This window comes from Dendropsophus ebraccatus, chromosome 3 (genome assembly GCF_027789765.1).
Source record: "Dendropsophus ebraccatus isolate aDenEbr1 chromosome 3, aDenEbr1.pat, whole genome shotgun sequence".
Lineage (NCBI taxonomy): Eukaryota > Metazoa > Chordata > Amphibia > Anura > Hylidae > Dendropsophus > Dendropsophus ebraccatus.
Window position 1 is genome coordinate 88963906 of NC_091456.1, and position 18327 is coordinate 88982232.

Sequence of the window (18327 nt, forward strand, 5' to 3'; positions counted from 1 at the left end):
TCTGAAAGGAGTTGTACACACCGTTGTAGGAAATCTTCAATTTCTTAGCAATTTCTCGCATGGAATAGCCTTCATTTTTAAGAACATGAATAGATATGAATTGAGTTTCAGATGAAAGTTCTCTTTTTCTGGCCATTTTGAGCATTTAATTGACCCCACAAATGTGATGCTCCAGAAACACAATCTACTCAAAGGAAGGTCAGTTTTGTAGCTTCTGTAATGAGCTAGACTGTTTTCAGATGTGTGAACATGATTGCACAAGGGTTTTCTAATCATCAATTAGCCTTCTGAGCCAATGAGCAAACACATTGTACCATTAGAACACTGGAGTGATAGTTGCTGGAAATGGGCCTCTATAACCAGACATTTGCAGCTAGAATAGTCATTTACCACATTAGCAATGTATAGAGTGTATTTGTTTAAAGTTAGGACTAGTTTAAAGTTATCTTCATTGAAAAGTACAGTGCTTTTCCTTCAAAAATAAGGATATTTCAATGTGACCCCAAACTTTTGAACGGTAGTGTGTATATATATATATATATATATATATATATATATATATATATATATATCCTGCTAAGAAATGTCCGTCTGTTAGAGTCTGAAGACAGAGCTACCTTGGGCAAAGTACTGATGTGAACTGCTGAGTGAACTGTGCAGCGACTGATAGCTGCACTGTCTACGTAAGTGTGTGTGTATGTATGTGTATGTAGCAGAGCTGTTTATGTATGGCGATGTAACAGAGGTGTGCATATGTCTCTATAGATTTAATAACACTGTGTGTGTCTGTGGGTATGTTTATGTAGCAGAGGTGTCTGTGTATTTTGATGAAGCATTATTGGGTGTGTATGATGCAGCAGAGCTTTGTGTGTATTGTGCATGTTGTAGAGCTGTGTATGTGATGTGTGTGTATAATGTACTATCATGGAGAGTATTAAAGGGGTACTCCAGAGGAAAAAAAATGTTTTTAAATCAACTGGTGCCAGAAAATTATACAGATTTATTATTTTTTTCTATTTAAAACAAATAAATAAAATTAAACCTTCAAGTACTTATCAGCTGCTATATGCCCTGTAGGACATGGTGTATAATTTCCAGTCTGATACTCACTGCTCACTGTTGCCACCTCTGTCCATGACAGGAACTGTTCAAAGCATAATAGCTTTTCTATGGGGATTTGCAACTGCTCTGGACAGTTCCTGTTACAGACAGAGGTGGCTACAGAAAGCAGCATGCCAGACTGGAGAGAATACACCACTTACTACAAGGCATATAGCAGCTGATAAGTACTGGAAGGCTTGAGTTCTCTTTTAAATAGAAGTAATTTACAAATCTCTATAACACCAGTTGAAAAAAAAAAAAAATTAAATCCCCCTTTAAAGTGTCTCTGTTATTTTTATAAATTTCGACCCCTTTACTGCATTGACCCTATTGACAACCATGAGTAGTTGTGCCTTGTATTGCAGCGTTCCCCCTTTTTTGAACACCGTGGCTCTTTCATTTTGTTGATTGGCTGGAGTTTTGTAACATGACATATGCAGAGTCAATTTCAATATACATATATGTATTTAAATTTATATGTATGTATCTGAATAGTTATTTACTATCTAGTTAACGTCACAATGGGCATTATATGAATACAGCGATTTTTCACAATCAAATTAGGTTTGTGATGGGCCTTTTTGTACCACAAGGAAAAACTTGCTTCCTAAAGGATTTCTTTGTTTGACCTTTGTAATTATTCCTGTTCAATCTCTCTTCGTGGCTGCTTTTTTCCCTTTTGCTAAAACTCTACACTCTCTCCAGTGTATTAAGCATGTGAGTGAAATTGATGACTACAAAGTCTGTGGTCTTTATTATGATGAATGGCTTTCACTGCTAAACCTTTTATTGTCTGTGATTTGAGAAGAAGGGGAAACTGATTTATCATGGCGAACTGTCATACAGTTTAATACAGTTATAAATCCTGACGTCACTGACTGCTGGCCAAAATCGAGAGAATGCAGCTGGCCACTTGCCCTTCAACCTATGTTTGTATAATTTTTATGGAGTGAAGTATCACTTTTGCCATTGTTTTTGTATACCACACATTTGAAAGGCACACTTAAAGGTGACAGTTCTAAACAGTAACCAATTTGTGAAGAAAATGGGTATCGTAGATATTACAGATATTCTTATTGTTTTCATCCTTCTTTTCTATCCGGAAGAAATTTGCAAGGCCTTACTCATAAATGTGCCTACAACGTGATTCTGCTTTTAGCAGCCAATCAGAGCTCAGCTTTTGTTTTTCTTTTTACTTATGAAAAAATTAAAGCTGCATCATGATTAGTTGCTATAGCAACAAGGCCTGGTTCTTTGGTCTTTATAGATATATATCATCTTTTCCAGGACCCATCCAACTCCTCCAGCTGCCGGGAGTTAAATGGCGAGCGAACGAGTTTAGAGAACGTTGCCAAACCTTAACAGTTTGGCAAGTCCGCTCAACACTACTAGGGAGTCCTGGAAAAAAATGCATACTGCCATGGGCTGTATCCTTGTCGTCCTGGTAGCTCTAGGGCTGTATCCAACTTCTCTAGTTGCCAGGAGTTAAATGCCTAGTATTCAGGTTTAGCTAACCCTGAACGTTTGGCAAGTTTGCTCATCACTGCTCCTAGATACTACTTTTTGTTCAGTTGACTTTGAAAAGGAGCACATCCCTGGACTGAGAGAAGCAGGATAGTTATTTTGACAAATTGCTTGCACACATTGGCCCAGATTTACTAAAGAAGTGGAAACTTAAGGCCCTTTTACACAGGACGATTAATCAGGCCATATAAAAGTGACAGTGAAAATCGACTGAATGCATCTTTTGCATAAACAGGAGACATGAGGCAAATAGCTATATATTAGTTCGTATATTGACAGCTCACTTAGTCAATCACTGACTTAAAGGAGAAGTCTGGTGAAAATTTTTGTATTGCACACCAAAAGTTATACAAATCACCAATATACACTTATGGGAAATGCTTATAAAGTGTTTTTTTCCCTGCACTTACTACTGCATCAAGGCTTCACTTCCTGGATAAAATGGTGATGTCACTTCCTGGATAAAATGGTGATGTCACTTCCTGGATAAAATGGTGATGTCACGACCCGACTCCCAGAGCTGTGCAGGCTGTGGCTGCTGGAGAGGATGATGGCAGAGGGATGCTCAGTGTCCCTCCAGTGCCCTGTGTCCCTCAGTGTCCCCCTGCCATCATCCTCTCCAGCAGCCACAGCCCGCACAGCTCTGGGAGTCGGGTTGTGACATCGTGCACAGCCAACATGCACGATTGTTGTCTTTCAGCATGTTCTAAATTCTTGATGATGATAGCAACGGTCTGCTGCTGTGCAATAAAACCGGTTGCAGCTACCCACACCCCCCTCTCCTTCCCGCTCGATGTCTGCACGTGTAATAGCACAGACAGTGAGCGAGGAATGAGGAGGAAGGGAGCGCTAACCTGACAGGTCCAGGCTCGCTTCCTCCTGTAGATCAGGCTTTGTAATACAGTCCTAAGAGGGAGAAAACTGCCAGTCAGTGACGTGAGAATACAGTTGGGCAAAGAGAACCTGTAGCTCATGAATGCCAAGGATTCCTTCCTTACAGCATGTGCAGTAACTAATAAAGAGTGCATTTTTTAAAAACTTCTCAACAGGCACATATAACAAATACAAGGCTGAAATCAGCATGCCTGTCAGTACCTTATGCTTTCCTGAGAAAGGGCAGCATAAATTTGGTGACAGATTCGCTTTAAGTTGCAGATTGCAACTAGACTTGTCAGCACTTACAGAAAATGGACCAATAAACCCCTGTGTAATTCCATTATATGCTAGATTAGTTCTGAGAAAAGGAACAAAGTGAATTTTTTCCTTCAGTTTTGCCCCACCAACTTTGTATGCTCTATAGATTTTTTGCAAGAAGGCAATTCTTATTCATTATTAGCTTTCAAGCCAAGATATTTTTTTAAAGAATGTATCATTTGCACATTAATGCTTCTTGGATTAGGAAATAAATTCCAGCTGTAATCGATCTAGACTCTGAATTTAAATGGGCCAAGATAATGTAGCACTGTGGTTAAGGTATTTTATTTTTATGTATGACATGGATTTTACAGCAGTGTAGTGCAATGTCTGCCATTGCACAAGATGGAGTTTATAATGAATATTTTCAAATTTTAGAATTTTTGTTAATTTAATTCAGCAGTGTTTATCCTGTAGACAATGCAGAAAAATTAACTCAAATCCTTTTATACTATTAAAGTTTTAAAGAGAATTTGTTAGACATCATTTCCTAATGTTTAACCCCTTGCCTCCTCAGCCGGTTTTGGCCTTAATGCCCAGGGCCTATTTCTCAAATCTGACCTGTCTCTCTTTATGTAGTGATAACTCTGCGATGCTTTTAACTATCGTGGTTATTCTGAGATTTTTTTTCATGACATATTCTTCTTTATGTTCGTGGTATACTTTTGTTGATACACTCATTAGTTTTTTGTAAAAAACACATTTGCGAAAAAAATGTGAAAATGTATGTTTCTTTATATTCAAAATTCTCTTTTTCTAAAAATAATAGTTATGCCACATGAACTAATTATTACTGCAACATCTACAAAAAGTCTACTTTATGTTGATGTTATTTGGTGAATGTACTTTTACTTTTACTACGTAGTTCAGTTCTGAAGTGGATTTGTGGGGCCTGTATGTTACTCCCATAAATACCTCCACTGTAAAAACTGCCCCCTTTAAAGTATTTAAAGTAACATTTCATAAGTTTATGAACTTATTTAAGCAAGTTTGAGGGGAAATTTAAAAATGTAATTTTTCTGGCATCTATTCCATTTTAATCAATTTTTTCTCTTAGGCTATGTTCACACTACGTATATGTCCGGCCGCGAAAAATATTTTTCGCGGCCGGACATATACGTGTAAAACTCCGGCCAGGATTTACGCAAGTTGCGGCCGGCTACGTACGGTCCACGAACTTACGCCCGTAATCTACGTACGCTTCCCGAGCGGCGTACGTAGCGATCTGACAGCGGTCTTTTACTTGGATATCTTCGGCTAGCCCCGGACACCCCACAGAACGTTTTGGATCGGCAAATCAAAGTGTAAAAATGAAGAAATCACCACTCCGTACGGGACCGCATGTTACGCTACAGGCGTAAGTTACAGCATTTCCGTCCCGAAACAATGGTCTGGTTCATTTTTTACGGCGCCGCATACGATCCAGGAGTAAGTTCTTACGTAGTGTGAACTGTGCAGCCGTAGATCCTATACTTACCATTGTACGCAAACTACATAAATCTCCGGCCGCTTATTCACGGAGCGCTCTACGGCCAAAAACTTACGTAGTGTGAACCCAGCCTTAAAGTGCAAATACTAACTGAGAAATACAACTCACTATTGATCCCTCTTATTCCAATGTTTCTAGAAATGCCCCTTATGTGGATGCAGTGCATCACCTGACTTAACCACAGGCCGCAGACATGGTGAATTTTAGGGCCTTTTTTATTTTAGCTTTTTTTTTATAGCCACTATATAAGTCACAAAGGTGTTTCCATCAGTATCATTCCAGGTGACATTTGACACCCTGATCATATTTTATTAAATTTTTTTATGAGGTGGTATGAGGTGGCTCTGTTTTTCATTATTTTTTTGTACGGTGTTTACTATATGTTAAATATGACATGTTATCTTTATTTATCAGCTCGGTACGGTTACAGTGATATCCATTTTATATAGCTTTTGTTATAGTTTCTGACATTTATACTATAAATACTGTTTGTGTCTTGTATATTGTAAGAGCACTAATTTTACATTTTTCCGCCAATGGAGTTATGTGAGGGCTTTTTTTTGCGGCATAAGCTGACATTTTTGGCGATGCAACTTTTGGGTACATGTGACATTTTAATAGCTTTTTTCTATATTTTTTGGTGGGCAGGATAAACAACAAAATTGTCATTTAGGTTAGCTTTTTATTTTTATTTTTTACGTGGTTAATCAGGCAGGATAATTAATGTAACAGGTTGATAGATGGGGTCATTATGGATGTGGCAATACCAAACATGTGTATTGTATTTATAGGGGATTATTTATAATGAGGAATATTTATATTTATGTATTTATTTATTTTATTTATTTATTGTGTATTTATGTATGTGTTTAACTTTTTTTCACATTATATTTCTAATACATTACAGCACAGATCGATCTGTGCTGTAATGCATTATACAGTGTATGGCTATGTTCACACAGCATTTAACAGCGCCCGTTGCATAACAACGGACGCTGTTAAACAGCCGGCCACCCGGCTGCACTCAGCCCGTTCCTGCAGCCGATACCTCCGTATCAGCTGCAGGCACGTTCTTTTTTTACAATTGATTTGCGGGCACCGGTGGTTCATTGAACAGCGTCCGGAAACATCAGCTGTTCACACAACGCAATGTGCAGTGCAGCCGCAGATTGCATTGGAGTGAATGGCTAATTGATTCGCGTTTAACGGACGCTGTTAAACGTTGTGTGAACCTAGCCTTATACTTACAGGTCATATACTACAATCAGGCCCCTGCCTCAGTGCAGTCACAGCATCTAGGTTAGAAGTCACACCGTCTGGCTTGCTATGGTTATCCTCGGAGCCGCGCGATTGCTCTCATGGCTCTGAGAGGGAGGCGGAGGGAGAGCATATCCTTTGGGATTCCCCATAGATACTGTGGTCACACCGACCACAGGGTCTATAGGGTTAACTGTCCAGGGGGAACGCAGCTCCTCTCCGGTAAAAAGCAGCAGGCAATGTGTGATAGCCTCCTCCTGTCGCCCAATCACGTCTAGAGACAGTAGGGGAAGTCATTAGGCAGTCCAGGGACATCAGGGATGTCATTAGGCAGTTACTTACTGCTTTTCATGACGTCCCTGGACATAATTTTGGCAGAAGGGGTTAAATTTAGGTTTTATGTTGAACATAATTTTTAAGAACTGTCTTTACTAGAGATGAGCGAACCGGGTTCGGGTTTGAGTCCATCCGAACCTGTTCGTTCGGAATTGATTAGCTGGGGCTGCTGAACTTGGATAAAGCTCTAAGGTTGTCTGGAAAACATGGATACAGCCAATGACTATATCCATGATTTCCACATAGCTTAGGGCTTTATCCAAGTTTAAGCAGCCACCGCTAATCAAATGCCGAAAGTTCGGGTTCGGATGGACTCGAGAATGCCCGAGGTTCGCTCATCTCTAGTCGTTACGATTACATGTAACATGTATAACTTTTATATTATGTGATGGCTTGTAAAAAAATTCAAACCATTGTTAACAAATATATGTTCCTTAAAATCGCTCTTTTCCCAGCCTTATAGCGCTTTATGGGGCAGTTTGAGGTGTCATGATGTTTAATTTCTATCAGTACCTTCATTGCGCATATTCGACTTTTTGATCAATTTTTATTACAATTTTTTTGGATTTGATGCGACCGAAAATGCGCAATTATACAACATAGATCAATGAGATAGGCACTGGATTGCTTCCGGCTGCTGTAGCCGGAAGCAATTGAGTGCCGAGCCGTGATCAGTGCCATTAGCGCAGACCCCAGCCCGAGCCGGACGTGTGGATCGCCCCTCCGGGACAACGTCCCGGAGGGGCGATCCACCCCACTAGACACCAGGGAAGGACTGCATAAGGTAATCAGATGCAGCTGTCAACTTTGACAGCTGCATTAGATTACTTAATTAGCAGGCACGGTGTTCGGACCGTGCCCGCTAATAGCCGCTTTCCTGGGCTACATTCGTCTAGGGTTTAAAATAAAATGATTCAGACAACTTGCAGTATTCATTTTGCCCACTAGGCTTAAAGTAAGGAAGCGACTTACTATTCTGTACACATAATTTCCAAGCATTGCTCTTCTTATGAATATAGATGGGAGTGCGGTGACAGGTGACACCAGTAAATAGACAAATGAGGTACACACAATAGCACAATAGCTGTTGTTCAGAAATCAGCCCCCCACCCCACCCGCTCCTCCTTTGGAATAGGCCCACAGAGCATGCTCACAAGTATGTCCCATAAAAAGACTACGGTATGGAGATGTTCAATGTGTCTAGGTCCATAAGGCTTGCCATAAAGCATGTCACATGTCATATGATATAGGCCTTTATTTTACCATGAATATTACTGCCAGCATGTGAAAAAATAATACAAAGAGTAGATATTTAGTTGAGTTTCAATATAAGGCCATGTTCACACTTGGTATCACACCGGCCGTTCTGTGATCCGGTGTTACTGTAGATCATCCCGGCCAGTACTGCAGTCTTCACTTGAATTCGGACGGGGGTGCACCCATGTCCGCCCGCATCCAAATTCACTGCTGAATTCACAGGTCAGGATATGTCAGTTTTCCGTGTGGCCGGATGGAATCATGGCCAGAGCATATACTTTGTGTATACGCTCTGGCAGGGATTCCATTCATTCACAATACAACGTACGTTTTGTGCAAGTCACGGCTGTGATTTACACCAAATATACGTTGTGTGAACATGACCTAAAGCTTTATATGACAAGGCTATAAAATATGAAAATTCTAGACAGAAATTATATATTTAGAAAGTTGGACATCTTTAGAAAAATATTTCTCAAATATCCTAGCAGCCAGAGCAGATGCAAACGTTGATGGGCTTTGAGTAGTTTGTAATGTTTCGTTTTCCCTGAGGTGGTGCAGGAGTTCCCACCTGTGGACCACACTGTGATCACTTTATCTTTCTAAATCATTTCTAACAAAAAGAAACAAATCTGTTTATTTATTTGTAGCTTATAGTCACTACATTACCACATCTAGTGACCAGCTTCTGGACTTGTAGGATTCCATCACTTCAAATCAATGTGGTGAGATAGAAGGAGCAATAAACAAAGAAGGCCCTTTGCTTGTGTTGGAGCTATGGCACATACTAGGGATGGTCCGAACCCGCCGAGGTTCTGATGAACCCGAACGCTCGGCATCGGATTCCCACTGTCTGCCCGCTCCGTGCAGCGGGCTGATCCAGCTAGAAGACCGCCTGGAAAAATGGGATACAGCCTATGGCTATGGCTGTATCCCATTTTTCCAGGCGGTCCTCCCGCTGGATCCGTCCGCTGCACGGAGCGGGCAGACAGCGGGAATCATTACCGAGGGTTCGGGTTCGTACGAACCCGATCCGAACTCGGTTCGGACCATCCCTAGCACATACATATTTTTTTGTTCTATAGTCATTAATACTATATTATAGAGCAAAGATATCAGGTCAGACTCTATGCCCACATGCAAAGGCATATTGTAGTTTCACCCGCATGTGATGATCAGGACTCCACGTCTCTGGTGCTGGTGCTGTTGTGGGGCAGAAGGTTTTAGCACTCTCTGCTCTCTGGACAACATATTTAAGGTTTGCCCTGAACATTATTTGGGGCATACAATGCTGGAGAACCTACAAATCATTTACAGTGGGTCATATGATAAAAAGAAGCTACGTCACATTAGTTTGCTTGTATTAGGTAATGCATGTATTAAGGTATCCCAATAAATGATATGCATGGAAAAAATATAGTGAGCTTTACTTCTGTTCTTATCAAACTAACATCTATCTGGATAATTGCAAGAGTGAGTTTATTCTAGGTCCTGCTGTGTTTCTATTATGAAAGTATTGCTTTCCTTTCAAAAGACAACAACAGTAGAGGTGAGTGCTTTGCCTCTGCCTGTGCTGGAGCACTGATCAAGCCACATGAGATCTCATTTCAGGCATAATGTTCATCGAAGGACAAAATTAGATTGAGAAGTAAATGGAGCCTAAAATCTCCAAAGCTTTATCCATCAAGAAACTGCCGCCCTGCAAAGTTTAAATTTCACTTTCCTTCTTATAAAACCTTACCCTGCATACAGTCATTTTAAGAAGTGATCAAACAATATCTTTAAGACCAACTTCCATGGGAGACATTTTAGTTTGATCTGTAAAATCTAATGAAAATTAATTTCTCTGTTTCAGAAGTATAGAGTACTGTACAAAAGCTTAATCTAGGCTTGCATAATACTTCATTTAGTTTTAAGCTATATGAAAGATTTTATTGCTGTGGATGTGTCATAGCCACCTTGTCTGTTCCAATGCACTGGCTAGGGGCCAGCATGGGATGCAACTTAAAAAAGAACTCATCGCATGACAAATGTTCCCAAGTAGTTCTCGGTTTAAAATCGTGCTGGAAGGATATACAACCCCAATTTCCAAAAAGTTAGGATGTCTTGAAAAATGTAAATAATAACGCAATGCAATGATCTGCAAATCTCATAGACCCATATTTTATTAATATTTAAACATAAATTACAGATGTTGAAAGTAAGGCACTTTAAAGTGTTAGGCTTTGTTCACACTACATTCCTTTCTGCAGAGGCGGCATTGAATTGAAGTCAATGCAATACCGTCCGCTGTATGCAAATGGGCATTAAAATAATGTACATGCCTATTATTTCTGGATGCTGTCCACCAAACAGTGACCGGGAGTAATAACTGTTCACACAATGTAAAGTGTGGGGGCGGCTGCACTTTACATTGAAGTCAAAGGCTAATTGATTTGCGGGCACACCCGACGATGCCCGCAAGTTAATTGTAAAAAATTTACGAATTGTAAAAAAAGAACAAATGCAGCCCGGCGGGCAGCAGTTTGACAGCGTCCGTTGCTATGCTATGCAATTGCTAAGCAGTTAGAGTCATGAAAGAAACAACATTCCTCTACCCAAACTCCAGCAATCGGTCTCCTCACTTACCTGATGTTTACGTAGTCCTAAAAAGTAGGAATACTACACAATGGTAGACCTGTCCTTGCACAATGTGTTTGAGATGTGTTGCTGCCATTAAGTTGATGAGTTCATATTTTTGATGACATTGTAAAATCTCTCACTTTCAACATCTCATATATGTTCCCTGTTCTGTTGTGTATATCATATGGGTCAATGAGATTTGCTAATTATTGCATTGTGTTTTAATTTACTTTTAATTACTTTTTACGTGGTACTCCAACTTTTTTTTGGAATTGAGTCTATATGTATGAAATCTCACACCTCCCTTTAGCATGCCACCATTGTGATCCGCAGCAGGTTAGTGCTAAGTGTAATCCCTTCCTTGCTGTTTCTTTCATTTCTGCTCACCAAACACCTTGCAAAGCAAGTTCATTAGTATTCTCTTGTGTACTGTAAACCACCCCCAGCACAGGAAAGAAAGTCACTGTGTGAACTGCTAGAGAACTGCTCAGCTGTGGTCCTGTACCCCCAAGTGGTGAGAATGAGAACTAGCTATGCACTATGGAGGGGACTCTCAGGGGCTGAATAACAGTATTTTAGCAGTAGCACTAAAATCACCTTGTCACCATTTTAAAGCTTTAATGTAACAAATCATGTAGGTTTTTAAAAATCTTATGAAACAACAGGTAAAGGATTTGCATTTTATGTCTAGGTGCCACCTTTTAAGGTCTTATGAAGTGCTTGCTTAGATGGACCAAATATGTTTAAGGGCTTTAGGAGGACCTGCTCAATATTAGTCAGGCAGTTTCAATAATCTGGCTGATTGGTGTATATGTAACGACAATGGGGGACATTTATCAAGACTGGCATACGCCAGTCTTAAATAAATCCCTGCCCCCTTTCCTCCAGGCTGTATTTACTAAGAAGTGTACGTCTCTTAGTAAAGCTGGACGGCCCTGCATTTGGTGCAGGAATTGAGGACAAATCTACATCTGCTCAGGAGTGTACATTTGTATCAAGATTTACACCTGTAAGGGAGTGTAAATCATGATAAATCTGGCACAATAGCCCGTGCCATTCCAACAAGTGTGGGTTACAGCTGGCGTAGGCCAGTAGAAGGCGAGAATCTGCGTACATCAGTGGCACATCCCTGATAAGTCTCTCCCTAAGTGCCCATTTGGCACAATATGCACTATGGCTATACATGCAAATACTGTACAAAAGCAGTTGTTGAGATTGAGTTGCAGAAGACAACTTTGATTCTTCCTAAGGCTATGTTCACATAACTTTTTTTTTTTAGCTCCGTTTAAAATGACATCTGTCATTTTTTTAATCTAAAATATTGTACATCATTTAGCTGTCTGGCCTTCCCTTAGTGCAATGACAGCTGTTGGTACATTATTCTAGTTTCGGTTTACTGATTGGCCTTTGGGTGTGTCTTTAATTGAAAAGTCCATTGAATTTAATAGTAAAAATGAAAAAAGACAAAAGAAAAACTGTGTGTGAACAACTAATAAAAAACGTTTGCAAAAGACGTCTGAAAATAATGGCCGTGATCATTATTTTGACGCCCGTGGTGATAACGTCCGTTATTTAATACATTGTGTGCATTGGACGTCCGTCTTCCCATTGACAGCAGTGCATGTCTGTGTAAAATGTACAGTTCCAAATATCCTTTTATTACAGTTCAATTGGTGGCCTCAAATAGTGCTCTATTTACTGTATATGGCTGTTCCTACTGATAAAAGAACAGAACTTGGTAACATATTAAAGACAAAACAAACAAACAAATAAACCAACAATGTATTAGCCAGATTGTATGAAGTAAAGTAGCTACTGCTTAGCGATGTGCCAAGTTTACCCTAATTTGTCCTGATGTTCACAGCTATGGGCATAAGGCTATTTAATTTTAAATGTTACCTGCCTACATATATTAGTATCCATTATCCCCTTTAACCTCTATGTTAGAGAAAATGTTACAGTTTTACTAAACTAAAGGGTATCATCTACAACAAAGAATAGAAGATTGAGATCTACTTACAGTTTCATTGTCATAAAAATAAAAGGTAGACATTGTCTCCCCATGTGCACCCTGCAGGTGTTATTCACTGCACACTCGCTGATTGTAATCTAACAACATGGACATTTCATTTTTATGTGACGTGCTTGGCTTATTTTATTGCATATTGGAAAGAAAAAGATGTGTTAAAGGTTCAGGACTAAGACACCAAGCAAATGACAACTCCCTCCAATGTGTTACAACTTACCTATGCAAGATTTGTACACTGTGGATTTGTGCTATGCATAGAAAAGCATAAAAGAAAAAAAAATACACTGTAGTAGAGAGCAAGACCTGGGGAGACAATATTATTGTTGTTCTCCTAATCTGAATTTTATGGCTTGTATAACAGATTATGGTAGTTGCAGCATTTTTAAGCAAGAGTCACAGTGGACATCCTAAGTCTCACAATTTGTATTGCACATTCTCTCGTCGGGTTCACACATTCTCCTACCTGCTAATTTCATGCAGTCACTTAAACGTGATGGATAATTGTGTTCTGCTTATCAATGTTTAATTTAAGACCTGTTTTGCCTGACCCATATGCCCTCTGTGAATGCCATGCCTCGTTATTGATTTCATGCCCACACCTGTGGCATCACCTTGCTTATGGAACTGGCATGAAGCCCTCGCATCTAACATGGTGGAGACTAATTAAGATAACAAAATTGTTACAAATGGGCTTTGTGCCATCCATGCCATGCATTAAAATAATTGGAAGAAGGGTAGGATCTCTGTGAGCAAACTGGATTAATTCTTACTTTTCTACATTTACAGAGTATAGCTGGAAAGCGAGAGGCATTCATGTCCCATGCTGCCCAGAGACATTATTAATACTGTTCATGGGTACTTGCTGCCACAGTAATTATAGCCTGCGCAAACTAACATCTTCTTGGACAATACAGGATTGCTTTAGTGAAAGCAAACATCTACTACCCAGCTTATTAGGAGAAACAACAAAGAGCTATTTGGTGCCTATATTTTTGTCTTTAGTATATTGATTTAAGTAGAAAACTTACAAAAGTAAAGCTTATAAAAATATGTGCGTAGTTGGAGTTATAGGCTTAATCCTAAAACGTCTTTTTGAGTCCAAATAACGTCCGTTATTGTGCAAAGAACATTATGTCATTATGTAACTGACTTTGTGGGATCATAGTCATAGACTACAGTTTATTTAACATAGATAAAACAAAGTCAAATGGAAAAATATTTTTTTAAAGATTATAGTATATGAAAAAACTTTATAATTTGCTGAAGTAAAAAATGAAATAAACAATAAATGATAAATGATCCTGGCTCCCTGATGTCCCACTCAGCCAATTAGAACACTGTCCTGCCACAGCTACTGATTTGCTGACTGGGACGTCAGGGAGGCGGGAGCCACAGAAGCAGGCCGGAGGGCAGACGGTTAAAGTTTTCACCGGGCAGTGGTGGGTTAAGGGGGCGGGGTTTACATACTCGCAGCGAAATGAAAAATCTGCTGCGAGTATGTAAACTCAGAAAATCTGACAGAACCAGAAATCACAGAGGATTTTACTATGGAACTCGCAGTGTGAAATCTGCTGAGATTCTAGTACGTGTGAAGCTACCCTAATGCATTCATTTCTTCTATTAAGTCATATAAAAAGCCCCATCTTAGTTCAAGACAAACTATAAGTAGCTAAGAAGTATCTAACCTGCTAATATCTCCCTATAGTGTACAGGGCAATGAGGATGAAGGAGGTTTCTTACCTTCATCCTCAGCACCATTTCCATAAAAATAGGAGTTTACTCCTTGGTGCACTGGGGGCAGGACTACAACTACAAGTGCGCCAACCCACCCTGGCCAGCCTTACCAATATTCATTTGTAGGGGCCGGCCAGGGACGGATTTTATGCACAGGGGTGGTAGTCCCTCCCCAGTGCACCAGAACAACTTATTAGCATAGGGATTAAACTCCTAATATCACATAAATGGCACCCCATGCACTATAGGGACATAGCAGCAGGTTAGATACTGTACGTCTAACCTGCTGATAGTTTTCCTTTAACTGAGAACCCCTTCAAATAAAATTTCCTTATATAGCAAACTGTAAGTAAATATATTGACAGTAAATTTAACATTTTACTTAAAAAACACATAACTTGCATTACAATAATTTCCGATTACAGTTACATGTCTACACACTGTGTATTCTTCTTTGTGTGTTTTATGTGTATTTACAGTATATGCATGGCCTTTCAAATATCTAATGTATTTGGCATCCAGAAGGATACATAAAAGCAGCTATGCCAGTATGCTATATAATACATTTTTCCAGTTATTTTTTTTTCAAATGCACTATGCAACATATTTTAAGCAATATTGTAGACAAAAAGTAATGTGTTTTCCTACAAAGGATATCAAGATATCTTGATATTCACACTGTGCATTGATGACAAATGCATTGGCAGGGCTCACAGCTCTAAGGGAGATCTAAAAACATGCCTGGCATTTGTGAGACTTCGCATTGTGATTTGCTGTGCTTGATTCTCTAGGTCGTGATTTGGCAAGCACAACCCTCCCTGGGTACCCTCCGCACGTCCCCCCTGCCGGACAGGGCAGCTACTCTGCTCCAACGCTGACAGGAATGGTGCCTGGTGAGTTTGCAATAAGAAATGTAGCAAGATGTACTGAGAAATCTGTTCCTGAATAATATGAAAACAAATTGAATACATATGGTTCGTGTGCTATTACAGCACTGCAAAGCCCAATGCTATTATACTACAATATCTATTTGTGTTCTTTATACCTATGCTGGGACGCTGAAAGGGAAACCCATGTGGATTGTTATGAGTGGGACCTTTACATTTAAAAAAAACTGACAAAACTTACAGTGACTAACTAAACTACCTGTGCTCTTGGCTTTTGTATTTCAAAACATTAAAATTAAAAGTGACAAAAACACCTAGACGTGGAATATAAGTGGTATGGCCAGAAAAATGTAAAATTATAATTGGAGTATGAAAAATAAAAATTAAAATTGTTGCTGGATCATGCTAATATAAATTGTGCATATATAGAAACAATGGGGGAGATCTGTCAAACATGGTGTAAAGTGAAACTGGCTCAGTTGCCCCTAGCAACCAATCAGATTCCACCTCTCATTTTCCAAAGAGTCTGTGAGGAATGAAAGGTGGAATCTGATTGGTTGATAGGGGCGACTGAGCCAGTTTCACTTTACACCATGTTTGATAAATCTCCCCCAATTTCTGTTTGAATATTCTTTATAGAGAATGTTCATCTATTGCTTAGTGGAATTGACCTCTCACCCTTCCACATGTCCGACAGAATGCGATATCCTGGATGCGATCTCCATTGTCTTTTGTTACACAGTGATAGGCCCAGGACAGTCTTTCTCCACAGTCAGTGCAGTGGACGATCCTCCTGCCGTCCTGTATAGAATTGCTTGCATTTGTAGATCAACGCTGAAGGGCGGATCAGAGTGGCAGCAATACTTTCATTTTTCATACTCCAGTTATTATTTTTCATACTCCAATTATTATTTTACTTTTTTTCTGGCCAATAATATACCACATTTAGTTGTTTTTGTCAGTTTACATGTATACTCTGCATGGGCCGGGAGGAGTTTTATTTTGTGGTTGTCAATTTTCAGTTTATATACTGTGCCACTCTCATATTGCAATATGTAATATAGATGAATGTGTATTTATGCAGTTTGAAATGTTACATTTTATGTACAATTGTATTGTCCATTCATATAGTATTAAATTCTTTAGAGACACCTTGACACTAATTTGATACAAAGATAAAATAAAGGCAGTGATGTTGGGTCTGACATTTTAAAGTGGAACAACCCTGAGTCCTGGCAAAGTAGATATGCCAGCTAACACTTCTCTTATGTTGGCAGCCAAGTAAGTGTGAATCTAATCTGAAGTCATTGGTTGTCAGCACAGCGTATGGCAGCTGTCCAGTATGTCTGTAATTGACAACCTTTCAATGAGGTAACTTGCAAGCTACTTTTAGCTGTCAGTCTGTGAAGATATTTGTTGATGTGTGCAAGAATTTACAAAATGTGGAGGTTCTAGGGATGCTTGTGCAAGACATCAAACATTTTTTGGTGAAAGTTTGTTTTTCTATAGAATATAACACATAAAAAAACAAACAAATATTAAACCCAAAATTAAATTCTTGAGTTCCCCAATACAGTATCAATAGATTAGGGGACATGAAACATTTCCCAGTACCTTTAGTCAGGTTTTTTGTCAATTTTTCCCTGAAAAAACCTGAATACCTGGCAAAAAAGGTATTTTTGAATAAAAGCCTGCATTTTTTTGCGCAAATGTGGTACATTCTTGGGGTAAAAGTAAGCAACTTGAAACCTCTAGAAACTGTTTGCTGATATCAAATAGGTAAGTGTGCACCACTTACAATGATCAAGCTGCTAGGAACAGCAAAATCCACAAACATCATTTATTTCTGCCATAATTTGTTATTTCCCTCACCAAAAATCACAAGTAATAAGGGGAATAAGGGAAAAAAGGAATTTCACTCATAAGTGGAGTAATGCTGCGCAAAAATGTAAAGAAATCGCACATGATAAATCAATCGAAAAATGTAGCTAATCTAAACAATGCCCTCCCCTGGTGAAAAAACTAAGAAAAGGGAAATGTGGTCTAAACAGGGGAAAACTAGCTAATTTGCCTTGATACATTTTGAGTATGAAAATAAACATAGTGCAAAAATCCATTATTAAAAAAATTGCCATAGCTAAAAGCACGTAGTTGCTATAGCCTAGACCATCTCCAAAAACTCAAGTATCATCACAGAATGGGGTGTACATAATAAAACCTGTTCATTCTTTGGACGGACGTCGAAATCCGCCTGTGCATAGAATGGAGGCAGCTGCGGAATCCGCGATGGGTTTTCTGTCGCAATAACCTAGTGTGCACGTACCCTTAGGGTATGCGCACACTACGGAATTTCCGCGAAGACTTCAAGTGGATTCTGCCAGGCAGCCTCCACATGAAATTCCACCTGTTCCATAGACTCAATGATATTTGCCGGCAGATTCCGCCGTCTGTCGAAAGAATTGACAGGTTGCAGCAACAGCTGTTGTTTATTGACAGTGATCTGTTACATTGAAGTGTATGAAACAACGGCCGTAGCGTATACACACTGCATACACTACGGCGCACAAAATAATTGACTGGTCTATTATCTACAGCTGCAGTTCGGTGAACAGTGGCAGTACTAAATAGGCTGTGCTCACAGTGTAAAGTAGGGTTCTTGGCCTTACTTTACACTGTGGTCTTTGGCAAATTGGAGTGCTGGCACACTCGTATGTGCCCACATTCCAATTAAAATCAAGTGATTTCCATCCGGCCAATACTGCAGTATCGGCCAGGTAAACATGTCAGACATCGGCCGTTGTTTGACATTGCTGTGACAAACAACGGACGATATTCTCACAGTGTGTGAACATAGCCTATGGCTATGTTCCCACACAGTATTTTGCAACCCAAACCAG

The 18327-nt window shown here is 39.5% G+C and overlaps 1 protein-coding gene across 3 annotated transcripts in view; it reads left to right on the forward strand.

Annotated features, from left to right (window-relative positions):
- PAX5 (paired box 5) overlaps positions 1-18327 on the forward strand; it is a 155149-nt gene that overhangs the window by 98178 nt on the left and 38644 nt on the right. For all 3 annotated transcript variants that reach the window (XM_069964369.1, XM_069964370.1, XM_069964371.1), the window contains one exon: positions 15335-15436. In XM_069964369.1, the coding sequence (XP_069820470.1) occupies positions 15335-15436 (102 nt within the window). The remainder of the gene's footprint in view (positions 1-15334; positions 15437-18327) is intronic.